We start from the raw sequence: 17,867 nt of genomic DNA, 5'->3' as shown, positions 1-17,867 counted from the left end.
ACACCTCCTTACCTTTTGCTAAATATTTCTGGCCAAGCATAGCTTACACAAACCCTCATTAACCCCCAGTATATCTTCTTGGTGGGAGCAAAGGGTTTTACGTTCGTCGTGGTATAAATTTTTAAAATGAATTTGCATTAAGCATTTAATTTAAGTAATGAATAGCTTATGAATTTCAGATAAGTATTGAAGTAATTTATTTTTGTGACAAGGGAAATCAGTTTTAGGTGAACTTATATCTATATAAACTATATAATCTTTCATTAAAATTAGACCTTAAGGTGTCAGTATGACCCTTGAATCCAAAGTAAACTTTGGACATGAATTTAAATAGATAGAACTTGCTCTGAATAAAACTTATTTGTTGTCTTGTTTTCTATTTGCAGCCTGCCATTGAAAAGGACCTTGAGAAGTATTGGTAGTATAGTACTACCTACTTTTATGAGGTTGGGAAAGGGGAACATGGTAGCTTCTGATCATTAAATGGATAAATCTTCAATTAGAGCAACCAACAGGAAGGTTGTAAAACAGCTCGCTATGAAGGTGCAAGAGGAAACCAATTTCGGCTTTTTGTACTGGAAGATTTTATGTTGGACATTCTTCCTGTTGTTGGACTAATTGTTGAAAGTCCAATTAAATTATTTTTCTTTCCATGGTGTGAATTTAAATTTGAGTGTTGATGTAAGTAGAGTATATTTTGGTTAGCTTTGTGCCATAGCATAGTGCCACGATTATATAATCTGTCCAAGACTTAAGGTCTAGTCAGTATCAGGTATGGTTGAAACAGGAGTGTTTGATCATTGAAGCCGATGTTTATTTCGTCCATCAGAGATTTAAATTGGTTATAAAACTAAAGGTATTAATTCACAGTTGTTATGATTTTTGAAGATATTGTTTTACAAATTTGACAACAGTATAAGTATTCATTGCAGAACTGAATTTTTGACAAATTTGATATAGTAAAAGTTCTGAAAATTGTCATAAGGAAATACAAAAATATTAACATATCAAGAAGAGGTTGTCTTTCAAGATTTTGCTGTAAAGAACATGTATGGCTTCAACTTATTTAAAATATGAACAATTCCATAAGTAGTTTCAAAGATTTCCTTTTGTAGTAGAGTTTTACCTATAACACTGTAATAGCTCTATCTGTAGAAATGTATGAAATTGAGTCTTATCTCTGGGTATAAATAATACAGACAATCTTTGTTTTACTTCATATTTTTCCTTTTAAACATAATTGCTTCTATTCTGGGGTACAGTAATGTTCTGACTGCAGTGCCAACCCTCTTACTGCGTAGCCACCAACATCGTTAATTTCTCATTTAGTCCAACGTTCACCTTGGTAAGTTGAGACAGGTAAATAACCATAAGAAGGTCCTGTGGGGGAAAAAAAAAGAGCAATGTATATATTTGCTTACACAAGCTTTTACAATTTTAAAGGTTCTTAAAGTCATCATATTTTGTGCAATGTAAATTATATTGCCTTAATTTTCTAATTTAAAAACAAAGTTTTTTTTTCTCACAGACCCATCACTAAATGCCTATCAGTACCTTATTTTCCAAGCCCCAAAAGCGTGAGGATATACTGGTACGTTTAAGAAATAATGGTGAGCTACTAAGTACTTATAATTATATTGCCTTAATTTTCTAATTTAAAAACAAAAGTTTTTTTCTCAGACCCATCACCATATGCCTATCAGTACCTCATTTTCCAAGGCCCAAAAAACAAAAGCGTGAGGATATACTGGTACGTTTAAGAAATAATGGTGAGCTACTATACTTTTTCATAAAATGAGAAAGGATGGAAAAGCAAACCATTTTTCCAGAGGTGGTAATAATTATTGTACAAACTACCACATAAGGGATGAGAATCTTAGGACTGGTCTGAAATGGACAGCCTTAGCACGTAGAATTAAAGAACAACATGAAGTTAAAAATCATGGAAGGGTTGTGTCCAGCATTCTTGTTGAACATATCTATAAATAAAAGCAATGATGGAATCTTCCCAAGTGTATCAATGTGCAAAGGAAAGCCACTTTTAGTATAAGGGAAACCATAATGGCACCTATGATGCTGACTTCATTTTGTTATTGATGACACCTTATTGCCAAGAACCAACACTGGAGAAATGAAGCATGGGCACTCTTTAGAGTAAGACTACTGTCCCATTTCCCTTCATGAGTCTTAATGAGGTGGGAGAAGACACATTGACAAAATTAGCTTCTTCTTGTTTGCTGAATGGTTCCAGATGAATAATATCAGAGCACCACAAATGCAAGCTTATGTACCAAAAGAAATGAATGGTCAACATTTGCATGCTGAAGGGAAAGTAAAAAAATAAACTTAGCACTCCCCTGATGAAAAAGTTTTATAAAGAAAGAGCTACATGATCATCATAGTGTGCCTGCTAAGGACCACTGTTGAGGATCCCCTTCTCTTCAACTTATCCTCCAAGAGGGGCCATGAATGAGGGAAACACTACGGATTTGTATTGTACAGCTTGCATCTGTAGATAGTCTGGGTATTCTGAAACAGGAACCTTCTTAAGACCTGGATCTCTGCAGATATGATTACAGGGTAAATACAGGACTTGGGTTACCATCCCTAGACTGTAAAGCCAAGTTATAAGGAAGTTTCCACCTCTGAAAAGGCTTTTCTTTTTACCAATAGTAGGAGACCCAGAGTCAGGAGGCAGCTCGTTTTATACGGAATTCTGCAAGTTTACCAAGTTTCCCTCTTGAGGCTAAGGCTATTAAAAATACAGCCTTCAAGGGTAACTCTCTTAGAATAACAAGGTAATTATCTAATTTAACCAAAATTTCAAGCACACTATCAAGTGACCAAGGCACTGAAGTAGTTGGTAAGGGTGATTGCTGCAAGGCAGAAGACTTGGTAATCTTTTAGAACAGGTCTTGAAGAACTTGTAAGACTCAACTTGTGTACATGAGGCCAGGGATTTTACCTAAAAGAATCTATGCTGTTGAGGGAGCTGTAGCTTGGAAATCCATGCTCAACTTGAGACCTTTTGAGACTATAGTGCTTTCTCCCAGGGAGAGAGTCCACTCCCCATGAGATAATGCAAGCCCTGCATCAATAGCTTTCAGGGCCTACCATTCTGCATACCTCCATTACTATGACAAACACAAGAGGACTCGAAGCTGGGCATCTATAAACACCATAAATTTAAATTGCTATTTTACTGATAACTTCTGCCATCTGTCTACTCTAGACCACATAAAATAATAGCAAACTTGTTAAATAATTCACAATAGTAATGTTCCTTAAATAGATGCTGGGGTTAATTTGTAATTTAAAAAATGTTTTTACACGTTACATCAGTTATAATAACCCAAAAAGATTGATTGATTTGATGACTATTCAACATTAGAATTCAATAAATGTAAAAAAAGATCCACAATTGTGAATAAAATAAAAATCAAGAGTAAAGAAAAATTTTACCTTCATGTTGGTGTTCAACATTTCCTCGAAATCATGTGCTGACATCTTGGGGACTTGGTTGACCATTTTAGTTAGTTCACGTCCAATGTAATTATCAGCAGGTACTTTTCCATTGAGAACATCTTCAACATAGGCTGGAAAAAAATAAATCCTAAACTATAGTAATGTACGAGTAATGAATAATAAGTAATTCCTAGTTTATTTTGTACCATGGTCTTACACTGCCTTGGGTTAGAGTTCTCTTGCTTGAGGGTACACTTGGGCACACTTTTCTATCTAGTTTCTCTTCCTCTTGTTCTGTTAAAGTTTTTATAGTTTAAATGGGAAATATTTATTTTAATATTGTTACTATTCCTAAAATGTTCTATTTTTCCTTATTTCCTTTCCTCACTGGGCTATTTTCCCTGTTGGGGCCCCTGGGCTTATAGCATCCTGCTTTTCCAACTAGGGTTGTAGCTTAGCATTTAATAATAATAATAATAATAATAATATCATTAGTATGATTTTCTACAGAAATTTAACAAAAACCCATTTTCATTCCTTTCAAATTCCCAAGTTCTAATGATTTAACTAAATGACAAGGCAGATCATTCCCTAATTTGCTAACAGTTAGATTCAAACTTCTAGAAAACTGTGAGGTACTTTACTATTAAAAGGGAGATTAACCAATGCAATGAGTCAAACTAGACACTTGCAGAGCTGGCCACCCTGAAGTACTGCACCTTATCATGATAAAGGTGTAACAGTTCAAGAATTAAATGCACATCTAATGCTATATGGTGGATGGTAAAGCCTCATTCAAATACTAGGGCTTGAAGTTGAACCACAACAAAATGCACTGTATAACTGTTAGTAGCTTTAGAATACTGGATCCACCATACACAGAATCTTTGAGCTACTTGTAGGTTATTTTATATTCCAATGTCATTCTAGATAGCAAATTCACTTATAAGGAGCATATTCAGTCTATCACTTCCATTGTACAAACAATTGGTATAATAAGAGACAGTGAAAGATGGAAATGGAAGGTTGTTAAAAGGAGAGGAGGCAAGGAAAAGATGGGTGGAATATTTTGAAAGTTTACTGAATGTTGAGGATAATAGGGAGGCAGATATAATTGCTGTTCCAGGTGTTGAGGTGCCAGTGATGGGAGATGAGAATGAGAGAGAGATTACAATAGAGGAAGTGAGGAGAGCACTAGATGAAACGAGAGTAGGAAAAGCGTCTGGTATGGATGGTGTGAGAGCTGAGATGTTGAAGGAAGGGGGTGTGACTGTACTTGAATGGTTGGTGAGATTGTTTAATATGTGTTTTGTGTTGTCAATGGTACCAGTAGATTGGGTTTGTGCATGTACTGTACCACTATATAAGGGTAAGGGAGATGTGCATAAGTGTTGTAATTCAAGAGGTATTAGTTTGTTAAGCGTAGTTGGAAAAGTGTATGGTAGAGTAATGATTAATAGGATTAAGGATAAAACAAAGAATGCAATCTTAGAAATACAGGGTGGTTTTAGAAGAGGTAGGGGTTGTATGAATCAGATTTTTACAGTTAGGCAGATATGCGAGAAATATTTAACAAAAGGTGAAGAGGTGTATGTTGCGTTTATGGATCTGGAGAAAGCGTATGGTAGAGTTGATAGGGAAGCAATGTGGAATGTGATGAGGTTATATGGAGTTGGTGGAAGGTTGTTGCAAGCAGTGAAAAGTTTCTACAAAGGTAGTAAAGCATGTGTTAGGATAGGAAATGAAGTGAGTGATTGGTTTCCGGTGAGAGTGGGGCTGAGACAGGGATGTGTGATGTCACCGTGGTTGTTTAACTTGTATGTTGATGGAGTGGTGAGAGAGGTGAACGCTCGAGTGCTTGGACGAGGATTAAAACTGGTAGACAAGAATGACCGTGAATGGGAGGTAAATCAGTTGTTGTTTGCGGATGATACTGTACTGGTTGCAGACACAGAAGAGAAGCTTGGCCGATTAGTGACAGAATTTGGAAGAGTGTGTGAGAGAAGGAAGTTGAGAGTTAATGTGGGTAAGAGTAAGGTTGTGAGATGTACGAGAAGGGAAGGTGGTGCAAGGTTGAATGTCATGTTGAATGGAGAGTTACTTGAAGAGGTGGATCAGTTTAAGTACTTGGGGTCTGTTGTTGCAGCAAATGGTGGAGTGGAAGCAGATGTACGTCAGAGTGAATGAAGGTTGCAAAGTGTTGGGGGCAGTTAAGGGAGTAGTAAAAAATAGAGGGTTGGGCATGAATGTAAAGAGAGTTCTATATGAGAAAGTGATTGTACCAACTGCGATGTATGGATCAGAGTTGTGGGGAATGAAAGTGACGGAGACAGAAATTGAATGTGTTTGAGATGAAGTGTCTAAGGAGTATGGCTGGTGTATCTCGAGTAGATAGGGTTAGGAACGAAGTGGTGAGAGTGAGAACGGGTGTAAGAAATGAGTTAGCAGCTAGAGTGGATATGAATGTGTTGAGAGAATGGAAAATGGCTGTCTGCTACAGAAGGTGATGAATGCAAGAGTTGATGGGAGAAGTACAAGAGGAAGGCCAAGGTTTGGGTGGATGGATGGAGTGAAGGAAGCTCTGGGTGATAGGAGGATAGATGTGAGAGGGGCAAGAGAGCGTGCTAGAAATAGGAATGAATGGCGAGCGATTGTGACGCAGTTCCGGTAGGCCCTACTGCTGCCTCCGATCCCTTAGATGACTGCGGAGGTAGCAGCAGTAGGGGATTCAGCATTATGAAGTTTCATCTGTGGTGGATAATGTGGGAGGGTGGGCTGTGGCACCCTAGCATTGCCAGCTGAACTCGGTTGAGTCCCTTGTTAGGCTGGAGGAACGTAGAGAGTAGAGGTCCCCTTTTTGGTTTTGTTTCATTTGTTGATGTCGGCTACCCCCCAAAAATTGGGGGAAGTGCCTTAGTATATGTATGTATGTATGTCTATCATTAGTAAATATTCTAGTCCTTTAATTTTTACGTATTTTGAACTATGTATAGTACTCCAGTCTGGTTTTTAGCCGCCAATTCACATATTGGTTGTACAAAACCAAAGGTATATTCAATTCCTGATCTGAATACTGATCTTTAGCAACGCCATTCAATTATCTAATTTCTTTTTCTTGTGAGCCTTTCAGATCTTCCCATAATATACCATCCATAACAAAGTAAAGGTATGCAATTAATTATAAGTCTTCCCTATTCTTTCAAAAGGATCAATACTACACAGTATTAGGACCTTTTATTCCTCCTGTAACCAAATTACCTTATGAAACTTTTGAATTAGTGAAACTTTAAAAAATTCAAAGCGTTATGAAGCTTCATCTGTGGTGGATAACGGGGGAGGGGGAGCTGTGGCACACTAGAAGTACCAGCCAAACTTGGTTGAGTCTCTTGTTAGGCTAGGAGGAATGAAGAGGAGAGGTCCCCTTTTTTGCTTCATTTGTTTGATGTCGGCTACCCCCAAAATTTGGGGGAAGTGCCTTGGTATATGTATGTATGTATAATTACCTTCAAATCATAAACTATTACTTTAGAAGCATTAGCTTCCTGACTAGAATAAATAGAAATGAAAAGTTAATATTGCCATTCCCCCCTTCGGGATAAGCTAACACAGTAACAGCAAGGATTGTCCCAAAGGAAAATCACATAACTTATCCCATTAAGTAACCACCACCTCATGTATCAGCTTGATTAAAGGAGTGACAGGCTAAAAGTGAATACTTTATTCAATAATAAACTAGAAAGGAGAGGTTAATGACTATTATTCCAACTAGACACCCATGAAAAGTTATATTTCATGAATGTCTTTAGTTAATCTTCAGCAAGGTATAAGAATTAATTTAGGTTTTAGTACTGATCCTACACATCATCCTATTTCAGTTGCAAATAAAGAAATAATTTTAGATATCTTGAAGGAGCTCAAACATAGTACTTCTTCCCAGGATTTTAAAACTTCTGTCATAAGGAGATATCCACTTGAAGGAAGAACAGAATTAATATACCCACCACAAACAGAGTAGCACCTATGGGCAATTCTTAAACTTCGAAAGTCATAATTCTTTTAAAAAAAAGGCAACTTCCTATTACATCTCTCTTATAATAATGATATAAGGTTTGTTATAGTTTATGTTATTTATCTAACATTGTAGCTCATTCTTTGTTTAATTTTTTATTCCATCTTTATAGTTTATTCTGCATTTCCTCATTCTTTCTGCACTGGGCTTCTTTCCCTATTGAGGCTCTTAGCATTCTGCTTTTTCAAAAAGTGTACTTTGTCTTGTAATGACAAAAATGGTGAGAAATATAAACAAGTTTATAAAGCATATAAATTTTGCTAATCAAAGGCTAATTCCAGAGATTAACACTGATCTTTAATAGGAAATTTCAAGGAAACTGAATTCCTAATAAATTCAAGAAATAAAACAGCTCCTAAACCAAGGAACAATATTCAAACCTTGCAAATACAATGATTCCCTCTGGATGGAAAGATCACCAGATATCTTGGGTGCTTTCTCAACACTGGTTCTTATGTACACTGAAGACTGGATTTATGAAATTTAGGGATAAATAGCCCAATGTCAGGACTGTGAAGTCATTGAGCACCTAAGTACAACTGTGAAAAACCCAACATTTTTATTATAAAGTAAAAGTCGGAAGAGGTTGGACAGCAAGGAAGGAAGGAAGTGGGAACAGACGTAAAGAATGAGCTGAATGAATGCGGCAAAAGAACCTATATAGTGCCTACAGTAAACCATGTAAGGTGCAGTGACTGTACAACTCCATACAGAGCACAACTGAGGATGGACCTCATAGTAAAACTTTTAGTCAAGTTCTTTACAAGCATTCACCATTACCAACTAAGGCTGTGTCTACATGTGGTGATTTGACAGGTGCAGGATTTAGAGGGTGAAGCTTAAATTTGAAATTCATTGATTCCAATAATACCAATCCTGCCAGCATTTCAAGCTTTGTTTGTAAATAGTCCCACTGGAATCAACGCTAAATAAGTTCCCGCTTCAGCTCACTCCTGCCCCCTGTGTGGACACAGCCTAACACAGTCACATCTTCCAGCAGTTTCAAGGGTATCTGTTAAATCATAAATTACTTGAAATTATTCTATTACATCAATCATTACTTACAAATAAGGATCTCAAGGGTAGCCTCCATGTTCTGCGTCGCTTCAGAAATTTGGTTAAGATCTGTTGTGGCTTCAACCAAACGATGTCTGTTGTATTTGCTCTTCTGTGCTACGTTAGCTGGAAAAACAAAGTTCTTGAATAAGTAATTAATTGGGTTATGGTAAAACATGCAAACCAACAAAATCCATACAGATCTGATACTAATTATTTACATATTGTAGGGAAAGGTAAAGAAATAATACCTAAAGAGAAGTGTTTTTAATGGAACTTGTTAGCTGGTTGAGGTATATCAGTGTATATGTTAAGAGTAAGTTGAGTATCATCTTTCTATAAATCTTAAAAGTCTTTAAATACTGATGAGTGCAGGAATGTCTCCATTATTTCCCTAAATTTTTGAGGTTGAATTTCCATCAAGATATCAATGTACCTAAATATTTTCAACAAATAATAGCATATGGATTACTCAGTAGCAATGTATCTCCTACATAGTATTGATATATTTGGAAGAACAACAATTAATAACTCGCTGTTTCTAAAGCAAAGGTATTCACAGTATTATCATTTGGCAGATAGGAAGATCATATAGCATGCGATCATTTCTCATTCTAGGGGTAAACTATAGTCCATTTCTTTTAGCGATGCATATTTGCACCGACTCGCAGGGGTCCCCTTTTAGTTCGGAAAAGTTTTCTGATCGCAGATTGGTTGGACAAGATAATTCTAACCAATCAGCGACCAGGAAACTTTTCCGAGCTATAAGGGCATTGTTGCGAGTCGGTGCAAACATGCCTCGCTAAAAGAAATGGACTATAGTTACGACTAATCCACGCAATATTTGTTTTAATTCTTTTTAACCTTCACCTCTCTGAATTCCAACATGGACTGGGTTCCAGCAAAACATACACATTTTCTACGACAAAATACAAATAAGTGGATGTACCCAATTAGAATTGCTCTTGCATTTTATTGTACTTATAGTTATAACTTCTTATGAAATAGTTGTGTTCTACAGGGCATACTACACCCACTATGGTAAATTAGTGTTCCATAGTTTATTTCCAAACACAAAAGCATAGCCAACATGAGATTTCGTGTCCCACTGATAATGGAACACATGGAGTCTCGGTTAAATTCTTTTAGTGTTTTACTTCATTTTCTAATTTGTCTAAATGTCATGCCTAAAAGGGTTTCAAGAATCTTGCATCCACCTGTTTCATTTACATTATATTAAAAGTTGAAGCCGCAATATAATCCAAAGTTGAATAACATTATCACATTAAAAGTTCAATACCTTTAAATTACATATAACTTTCACTATCATGAGGATTGAAATATCTGTATTAAGGTATACTAATAAATAATAATGTCAGCACTTACTGCCAACAATCTCAGGTGAGTAAGATATCACTTCAACAGGAATAGGAGCAAACATGGTGCCGGGGGTACGCCCGGGCACTCCCATGCTAGCGCTGACGTAACCCTGGAAGGAAATGTCATAGCTAATGTAATTCATCAACGGAATGTAATTCATCAGCCTAAAATTAGGTGCTAATTAGTAAAAAAAAAAAAAAAAAAATTAAACCAAAGATAGTCTCTCATAAGTATTCTAAAATATTACAAACTAAAAACTATATGTATAAGAATCTATCGTTTATTGTGAAAACTGTAAAGCAGAATAACCAAAGAGATGAATTTATCAAATCTAATCATTATTATTATTACTTGCTAAGCTACAACCTTTATTGGAAAAGCAGGATGTATAAGCCCCGGGGCCCCAACAGGAAAAATAGCCCAATGAGGAAAGGAAACAAAGGAAAATAAAATAATTTAAGAACAGTAACTACGTTAAAATTTATGAAATAACATTCCACAAATAAAATGAGGTCAGAAATAGCAGACGTCACTGATGCAATACGCTGTTATACTAATACTATAAGTTATTCACCTCTCCTTCACCACACAATGGACAAGATAACCAAGTTACCCATTAACCAAAACCATTTACTGTAATATCTTTTCCTTTATAAACATTAGGAAGTTGCAATTTTCTTGAAATACACATTAATTACAATAAGGATAAATGAAGTGATATGGAATCGTACTCAGATCTACACCAAAACCTAATATATTTTTCCAAGAATCAATAAATACAGCTAACAAATTTTTAAAAAATATCATCATAATAGTCTATAACCTCAATAATTAATAACTAACACTTAAAAGAAGTTGCACATGCATAAATACCAGCCAATATCCTGGCTATTTTCATCAATTTGTTCAATGAAATAAATTGAACACTGGATAAACAAATGTCCAGTATAAACCTTCAATCAGATTCCTATACAAAATTATTCATCGAAATAATAGTGGAGTAAAACCTTCTACAACTGCTGAACTACAGGTAGTCCTCAACTCGGTTCCTTACCAAACAACTTGAACTTCATGGTTTGTATGTGCAGTATGATTAAAAACATTTGAAGCATATGTTTTAAAAATATATAAAAAAAAGATACATGATAACAAGATTCTTAATGAGTAGAAAAAATAAAGTATATTTTTCAAAATACCATAAAACACAATGGGAGGAGAGAGATTCATATCATCTAAACAGTTAATATTACAATGAATTTGGATCTGAAGGAAATGTGTAGCAGTTCTAAAGAATACAAAAACTGAAGAGGATTTCATAACTATGAGTGTTTTTGATAAATAAAAAAGCATGAAGAGACAAACCTCAAACAATGAGGTACTTGTAAGTACATTACATAAAATTAATTTTCATATTAAGACTTAATTTTCAATTAAAACTTTACCATTACTTTACGTATTCTTATAAGCAGCCACAAAAGTTATATAAGACGCAATGAATTCACGACCTCACCTTGATATTCATCCTCCCTCCGTGAAGAGTCGTATCCACTGTGAGATGAATGGGATTGCTAGTGACGCGAGAGTAGTAGTCATGAATGAGCAGAGAATGGTCAGTGATCTCATGGCCAGTAGCCCACCATCCTACAATCACCTCGTTGGGGTTGACCTTACGATGGAGCTCGTACATGTCCTTGGCGAAATCCAGTTCCACAGCAACCTGAAGTTGGAAAACTCGGTTAGTTGCCATCAAACTAGTTCTGGTAGTGTAAATCAAAGGTTTGATGAATAGTCAAAATATTCCCCTACTACACAGTATATCAGTAAATACATGTACAATATATGAAAAATGTAATAAGGTCAATGTTTGGAAATGACACCGTTATTAAATTTTTCAAAAGTTAAACTTCCATAATATTAGAAACTTTAAAGTAACTTGTATTTTTCCTAACCATACAAACCTGGGACCTTTGATAGGAGTATGACGTCGGCGAAGTTAAAATGGTTGTTAGACTTTTAATAAGGTAAATATAGTTTGTCGCCAAGTGGCGGGGAAGTCCCACCCACCTGACGGGTAGAGTAACCTTCGCTTTCACCTTTGGCCAAGGTGCTTGAATATTTCAAGTTTGTTTAGTTAGAAAAAATACAAATCACTGTAATATTTGTTCCTGCATGATAATGTACAAGTCATCGACCTTTACTACGAACCTTATTCTCAGGAGGGAGAAGTTCCTATGACCAAAACTGGTTTGGTTAACCGACCCGGAAAATATCAACGAACTTGGGCAATGAGGAGGAGCTAATGTCATGACTCCTGCCAACCCCTTAATAAGCATAGAGATGCAACGGGAGTTAGGGTAGGGCATTACCATACATGGGAAGTTGAAGAAGATTCTATATACTACAGGATATGTTGTCCACTGTATATGCATTATATAATCAATGATGTACAGTATTGTACAGTATATACAACAGATCCATTGTCTACCTTGCTGGAGGATGGAGTAAATACTTGAAATATAATTCAAAATTGTAAAGAAAAATAACTGGTCAAAAGTTTACTCGAGTCTAGCATCCGGTCCACCAACATAACAGCGTGGCTGCTGCTCTTATATTTCACTCTGGACTTACGTTGCAACCAACATCTAAGATGAGAAGCTACTTATCCTGTGAGGGAGCTAAGTTTGCTACACCACCTGTTGCATGGCTACCACTGGTCCCAAGTTAAAGGTATCCAGGGATCTGTTGGTATATTACAAAAGGCAGAGCAGTAAAAAATGTTTGGCATTTCCATACTCTGGCTTTCATGACCCACACCACAGACAGATTCTTCATGAAGACTAAGGTAGAACTGATACATCTGACTTTGTTAGCTCAGAGATCCTCGGTACGAGATAAGGTCGCTGAAGCATACTTGTAGTCCTCAATGAGTCGCTCTCCAAAGAAACCCTAGGAAAATGTTTGTCAACCGCTGAGAGAGAGCTCAGGCCGTCTGGTGTACACCAGTTCCGATTCTCATCCTTCTTAGGAGGATGGTTCTTGGATATATCATCTCCGTAATCAGAATGGGAGTCAGAAGTATTGTGCTCCGATCCTGGAGAGGCACTGTGAGAAGGCAAAAGTTCCTTCCGGGATGATTTCTTCATCCGAGCGGGTTTTGGACAATTCTTGTCAGAAGCCTTAGAGTCCAGGGAAGAAACTTCATTACATGACTTACAAGAAGGAGGAATCTTCTCTTCCAAAACTTTTGGAAAAGATTTGACAGCACCATTCTCTGAAAAAGTATGGTCTCCACAGGAAGGAGACTGCTTGGAAGAAAAAGGAAGGGACCAATTGCACGAAAACAGAGCACGTGGAGTTTTAGCCGATGGGGAAAAGTGAGGCAGAACTCACTGTTCTCTTTCTGTATTGCTGTGAACATGGAGAACGATAACGGAAAGACCTCTTTTCCGATCGTGCCCGTGCAAGTCGGGCTCATAATCAATCAGTGCCTGACTGAGGCAAGTATGATTGTGGAAATTGAGAAAGTGTTCTATGAAAAAAAACTTCTAGAATAGTGTCGCTTTTGGGAATCATGTCGCAATCGAGGGGATCTGGATCATCACTCAGACCGAGATCTAAAACATCAAGACTTCTTGTCTCATGGGGAACAACTAAGGGAGAAGAGCGAAATCTCTTTGTTTGTGGGAAACGACAAAGGGAGAAGAGTGAGATCTCTTTGCTCGTGGGGAACAACAAAGGGAGAAGAGTCAAATCTTTTTGCTTGTGGGTAATGAAACCAGGAAGATCATGGAAGTTGCGCTTGTGGGGAACGGGACCGAGACGATCATGAAGATCGTGCATGTGGAGAACGAGACAGATGATTGTGGAGATTGCGCTTGTTGGAAACGAGACCAAGACGGAGATTGTGCTTATGGAGAGCTACACCATGGCGATTGGGCACGCACTGATTGTGTGTGTGGTGATTGTGTCCGATGTATTCATGTTTCACGCAGAATGAACAGAAGAATGTCCTTGAGAACTCGGTTTTCTATCTTCTCTTTACAGAGCACAGGCAAGTTTGGTGGTTCAAAAGAATTGGATCTCTTCTTTGACAGCCAATCGGTCAACAAAGCTTCTCGGGAACATCCTGAGACAGTAGAGGAACCGGAGTCCCGACCAGCAATGCTTGGAATCGGTTTCTTGCAATTCTGATCCCTGGAACCTTGCACCGAACTCCCTTCCCATGGCTCTGGGTTCATTGCAGCTTTAATCCCCCCATAAAACCATGCTACGGATTCTACCTTAGTCTCGATCAACTGACTCGGCACTTCTTTGGATCAGCAGACAACACCTCCAAAGCAGAAGGGGTGTATTGCCCTCATTAGGGGGGGACCTTCTCAGAACCACTTCTACAGGGCAGGAGAATCTCCCCTCCCAAGACAGGTTCCTTGCGGAGGACCTAGCCTTAGAAGAAACTGCTGTGTAAACAGCTGGCTTTGTTCCCAGAGGGAGAGAACAAAAAATGCTTAAGAGTTCCCACGATATCAGCTTGGGCGTGCCTTCTGATGCTGACGCATCCCTCTTAGAATCTTTCTTCTTTGCAAGCTCCACCCACAACAAAGGAGGACCCTCCCTACACTCCTTACAAGGGGATGAGCGTGAGCAGTCATGTCGTCTCTGGCTTGTTCACATACCGACCGCAATGGTGGTCTTCCTTACCTGGGAAAAGCCTCACGTCTAGCTTACGGGTGGACATGAAAAAAAAAAAAAAACTATCAAGCACTCTGGAAAAGGAAAAAGAATTGGTAGCAAAGACAGAGATGCAGAAAAGTATGTGTACACAGTTGTGGCCGAAGTCAAAGTGAAGGTTGGTATACCAACTCCCTGGTGATCAACTATGTTTACCTAGTTAAAAGTTCAACGACAATTTCACCTTCGCCGACATCATACTTCTTTAAAAGGTTGATGGTTTATATCACGAGTAGAAACAAACAAAATCTGGGAATGTCATAAGGGAATTTCCCATCACTTTAAATATCTAGTACATGGGACTTTTAAACGAGGAAAGTATGGTCTTTAAATGCCGTTTTCAAGATTTGAGGATTTTTGAAGATGACTTATAAAAAAAATAAGAAATTGTTAACCAAAAGGAGTAAATTCAATCACTTATATACTGTGTCAATTAAATCATCAACAGAACAACCTACCTCTTCTTTAGACTCATTGTGAGGAACACAGAAGCAGTTTGTGATCTCAATGGCTCCCTTGTCCACACCAATTGTACCTGCAGGAGTAAATCTAATCAAATACGGCAAAGATAGATAATACTTCAGAGCAAATAAAAAAGGTAATATTTGCCAACCAATAACCTAAAATACTTTTACATAAAAACAACCTTAAGCTGTTACAATTATACTAGTTCTATTTCAAGAGATCTTCAGAAGCTCCAACTTGCAGCAAAAGTTTCTTATGTTGAACAGGCTGACACGAGTCACTCTTCATAGTTTATATAAAAAAATATCTACTTTAACGTGATTACTGATCTTAAGATATTTATATTCTTTATTCATTACTTTTCATATACAGCTGTTTATTTCCTTATCTACTCAACTCACTGAGCTAATTCTTCCTATTGGAACCTTTGGGCTCATAGCATCCTGCTTTTCCAATTGGGATTGTAGCTTCGCTAGTAATAATAATTACAAGAGCATACTCCATATGTAAAATTGAGCAACACACCCTCTACTATAAATACTTCCTTAACCAAACAGAAACCAAACACCCCAATTACTGTACAAATCATAGAGCTCTGATGGGCAGATAAAACTGAATATCTACCTTCCCTTTCCCTCTCCTTGTATTACTCTATATTTGTCTTGGAGAGAACAATATGAGACATCTTTCCTGGATGACTTAAAATTGTATCCACTCAATATCTCTATTGACCTCCCATTAGAAAAGGCCACAACACAAGAGATCCACACATGAAAATGACTGGTTTATGTATAAATTTCGGATATCATTATACTGTACTTGAAAATTGTCATATGCCTAGCAGATGTGGAATTCTGACAAATTAATTTCCGGTCTTTTTAATTATTCATTAGAAAACAAAGTGAACAAATCAATTTTGTCTGCTCTAATGAAAATTCTTGAATTCTAAGGTGAAAATACTGAATCTTTTGGCTTTGGCAAAACTTTCCTTATCATATCACTGCCATTTTTAGGTCTGTTATGAGGTGGTATGGTACATCTAGGATACATGTAAATACCTGTACATATTGCTTCATTAACTTGAATTCATTTATGAGTAATTCACTTTATGAACAAAATAAAATGCTATCTATATCATGTATCCTGCTAAGGGAGTCCCCTTACCAACTCAAAACCCTTTTGAAACCAGCTATGAGGAGATGAGTGGACCATATACAAACAGCGGTGACTTGGTCAGGGTGGCGACTCCTCTTGAAACCGACCAACCAACATATGTTGCCAAACATGTAATTTATAGATTTCCGGCTGATGGAAAACAATATGGGTATCTGTTCTGTTTCACTAACTATTGGGTCAACTGGAATGATAAGCCTAGCCTACAATAATAAAATTTTCTGGAGCCTTTGTATATCAGCGGCCAGTTACTCAAACGTTCATTAAAAATTGACATCAATTAACCTAAACTTTCTCCCCCTAACCTAACCAAAAAGCCGTGACCTTACCTACTTACCTAATGGGAGAGGAGGAGGGGGGGGGCTAATGCACCCTGCGACCCCCTTACACTCCCCTGTTCTAAGTTAAGACATAATACGTACAGGTGGCCGCTATCATACATACACCCTACTTTCCTAATGCCCTCGAAATTGCACATTTAACCTGCAATGTCAAGAGATGTTACGATGACTGGTGAGAAAGAGGACAGTGCCCGAGGTCAGTTGCAGAAAATGGGAGGTGTAGTGCAGTAATGACCACTAGCCCATGTTAAGCAAGGGGACTGTACTCTAGGTTAGGTTAGCAGGAAAATGTCATACCTAGATGTTCTTACATGTATTAGGCGTATTTTTTTCTTCCATTAACCATTTTCAAAGATAATGTATTGAGAATATTTTGTTTTCTTGTGTTTTACCCATGAGCAACATAAATTAGAATTTAGAAGTTGGGTGGTATACAAAAATAATCTTTTTTGTGGATGTATGTATGATAGCAGCCACCTGTATGTATGATGACGGCTGACTAAGAATACAGCAGTGTTAAGGGGGCGTTATGCCTCCGTTAGGTAAGTAGGTAAGGACACGGCCTGTAGGTTAGGTTGGGGGGGGGAGTTCAGTTTAGTTGGTATCGCATCCATATTTTACGCTCGCTGGAGGAACTGGCCTCTGATATACAAAGGCTCCAAAAAATCAAAGTAAACTGCGTGTAGCCTACATTTCATGCTTAATTAAGTGTAGGCGACAACAGACAAGGCAAAAATTTACTCCATAAGTTCCCGTTTTCTATAAGAGGGGCAACTTGGTTCGCCGACCTACAAGGGCTCAAGTTTTGGACTTTTTACGATAAACGGTGCAACAGTAAAGATTTACTAGTACTGGGTGGTTAATACACTTAAGGTTGAATGATACAGAATGGCTTATACTTAGCTTAAGATCGGGTTTTGGTCTAAATCGGTAACATTCAAAATTCGTCGAGCTTAGTACAAAAGCGACATGGAGATTACACATGCTTTATTATACTAAATTCCTAAAAAATAAACCAATTTTTTTTATAGCTACCTAATAGCGTTCCAATAACACGGTGTGCATCTAAATTTCGCCTCTCATACGAGTCTACGATGGTGAAAAACACCACAGGGTGAACCTTAGCCACGAGATTCAACGCCATGTTTACAGACACAAGAACGATACCGCTACATTGGGTACGTTCTATA

General features: G+C 37.4%; 2 protein-coding genes across 4 annotated transcripts in view; one reads left to right on the top strand and one right to left on the bottom strand.

The window, feature by feature from the left end:
- Positions 1-1,203, top strand: part of Gtpx (Glutathione peroxidase homolog with thioredoxin peroxidase activity) — a 25,255-nt gene extending 24,052 nt beyond the window's left edge. For all 3 annotated transcript variants that reach the window (XM_068364724.1, XM_068364726.1, XM_068364725.1), the window contains one exon: positions 387-1,203. In XM_068364724.1, the coding sequence (XP_068220825.1) occupies positions 387-422 (36 nt within the window). In that variant the 3' untranslated portion in view covers positions 423-1,203. The remainder of the gene's footprint in view (positions 1-386) is intronic.
- On the bottom strand, positions 1,204-17,867 carry eIF3f1 (eukaryotic translation initiation factor 3 subunit f1). The gene is made up of 7 exons (XM_068364723.1): positions 17,713-17,867; positions 15,157-15,233; positions 11,481-11,687; positions 9,977-10,079; positions 8,600-8,716; positions 3,463-3,596; positions 1,204-1,380 (listed from the first exon to the last, which is right to left on the bottom strand). The coding sequence occupies exons 1-7, from the start codon at positions 17,819-17,821 to the stop codon at positions 1,291-1,293; spliced, it is 837 nt and encodes a 278-aa protein (XP_068220824.1). The 5' UTR covers positions 17,822-17,867; the 3' UTR covers positions 1,204-1,290.

This window comes from Palaemon carinicauda, chromosome 41, assembly GCF_036898095.1.
Source record: "Palaemon carinicauda isolate YSFRI2023 chromosome 41, ASM3689809v2, whole genome shotgun sequence".
Taxonomy (NCBI): domain Eukaryota; kingdom Metazoa; phylum Arthropoda; class Malacostraca; order Decapoda; family Palaemonidae; genus Palaemon; species Palaemon carinicauda.
Note: the sequence above shows the minus strand (reverse complement) of the source record. Positions and strands in the feature narration are given on the sequence as shown.

Bases quoted from the DNA above. Each gene is read 5' to 3' on its own strand.
- eIF3f1 (XM_068364723.1), bottom strand. From the start codon at position 17,821: ATGGCGTTGAATCTCGTGGCTAAGGTTCACCCTGTGGTGTTTTTCACC. The intron at 8,717-9,976 runs GTAAGTGCTGAC...TTGTTTTTCCAG, and splicing joins CTCACCTGAGATTGTTGGCA to CTAACGTAGCACAGAAGAGC. The intron at 3,597-8,599 runs GTAAGTAATGAT...ATTTTTTTCCAG, and splicing joins TACCCTTGAGATCCTTATTT to CCTATGTTGAAGATGTTCTC.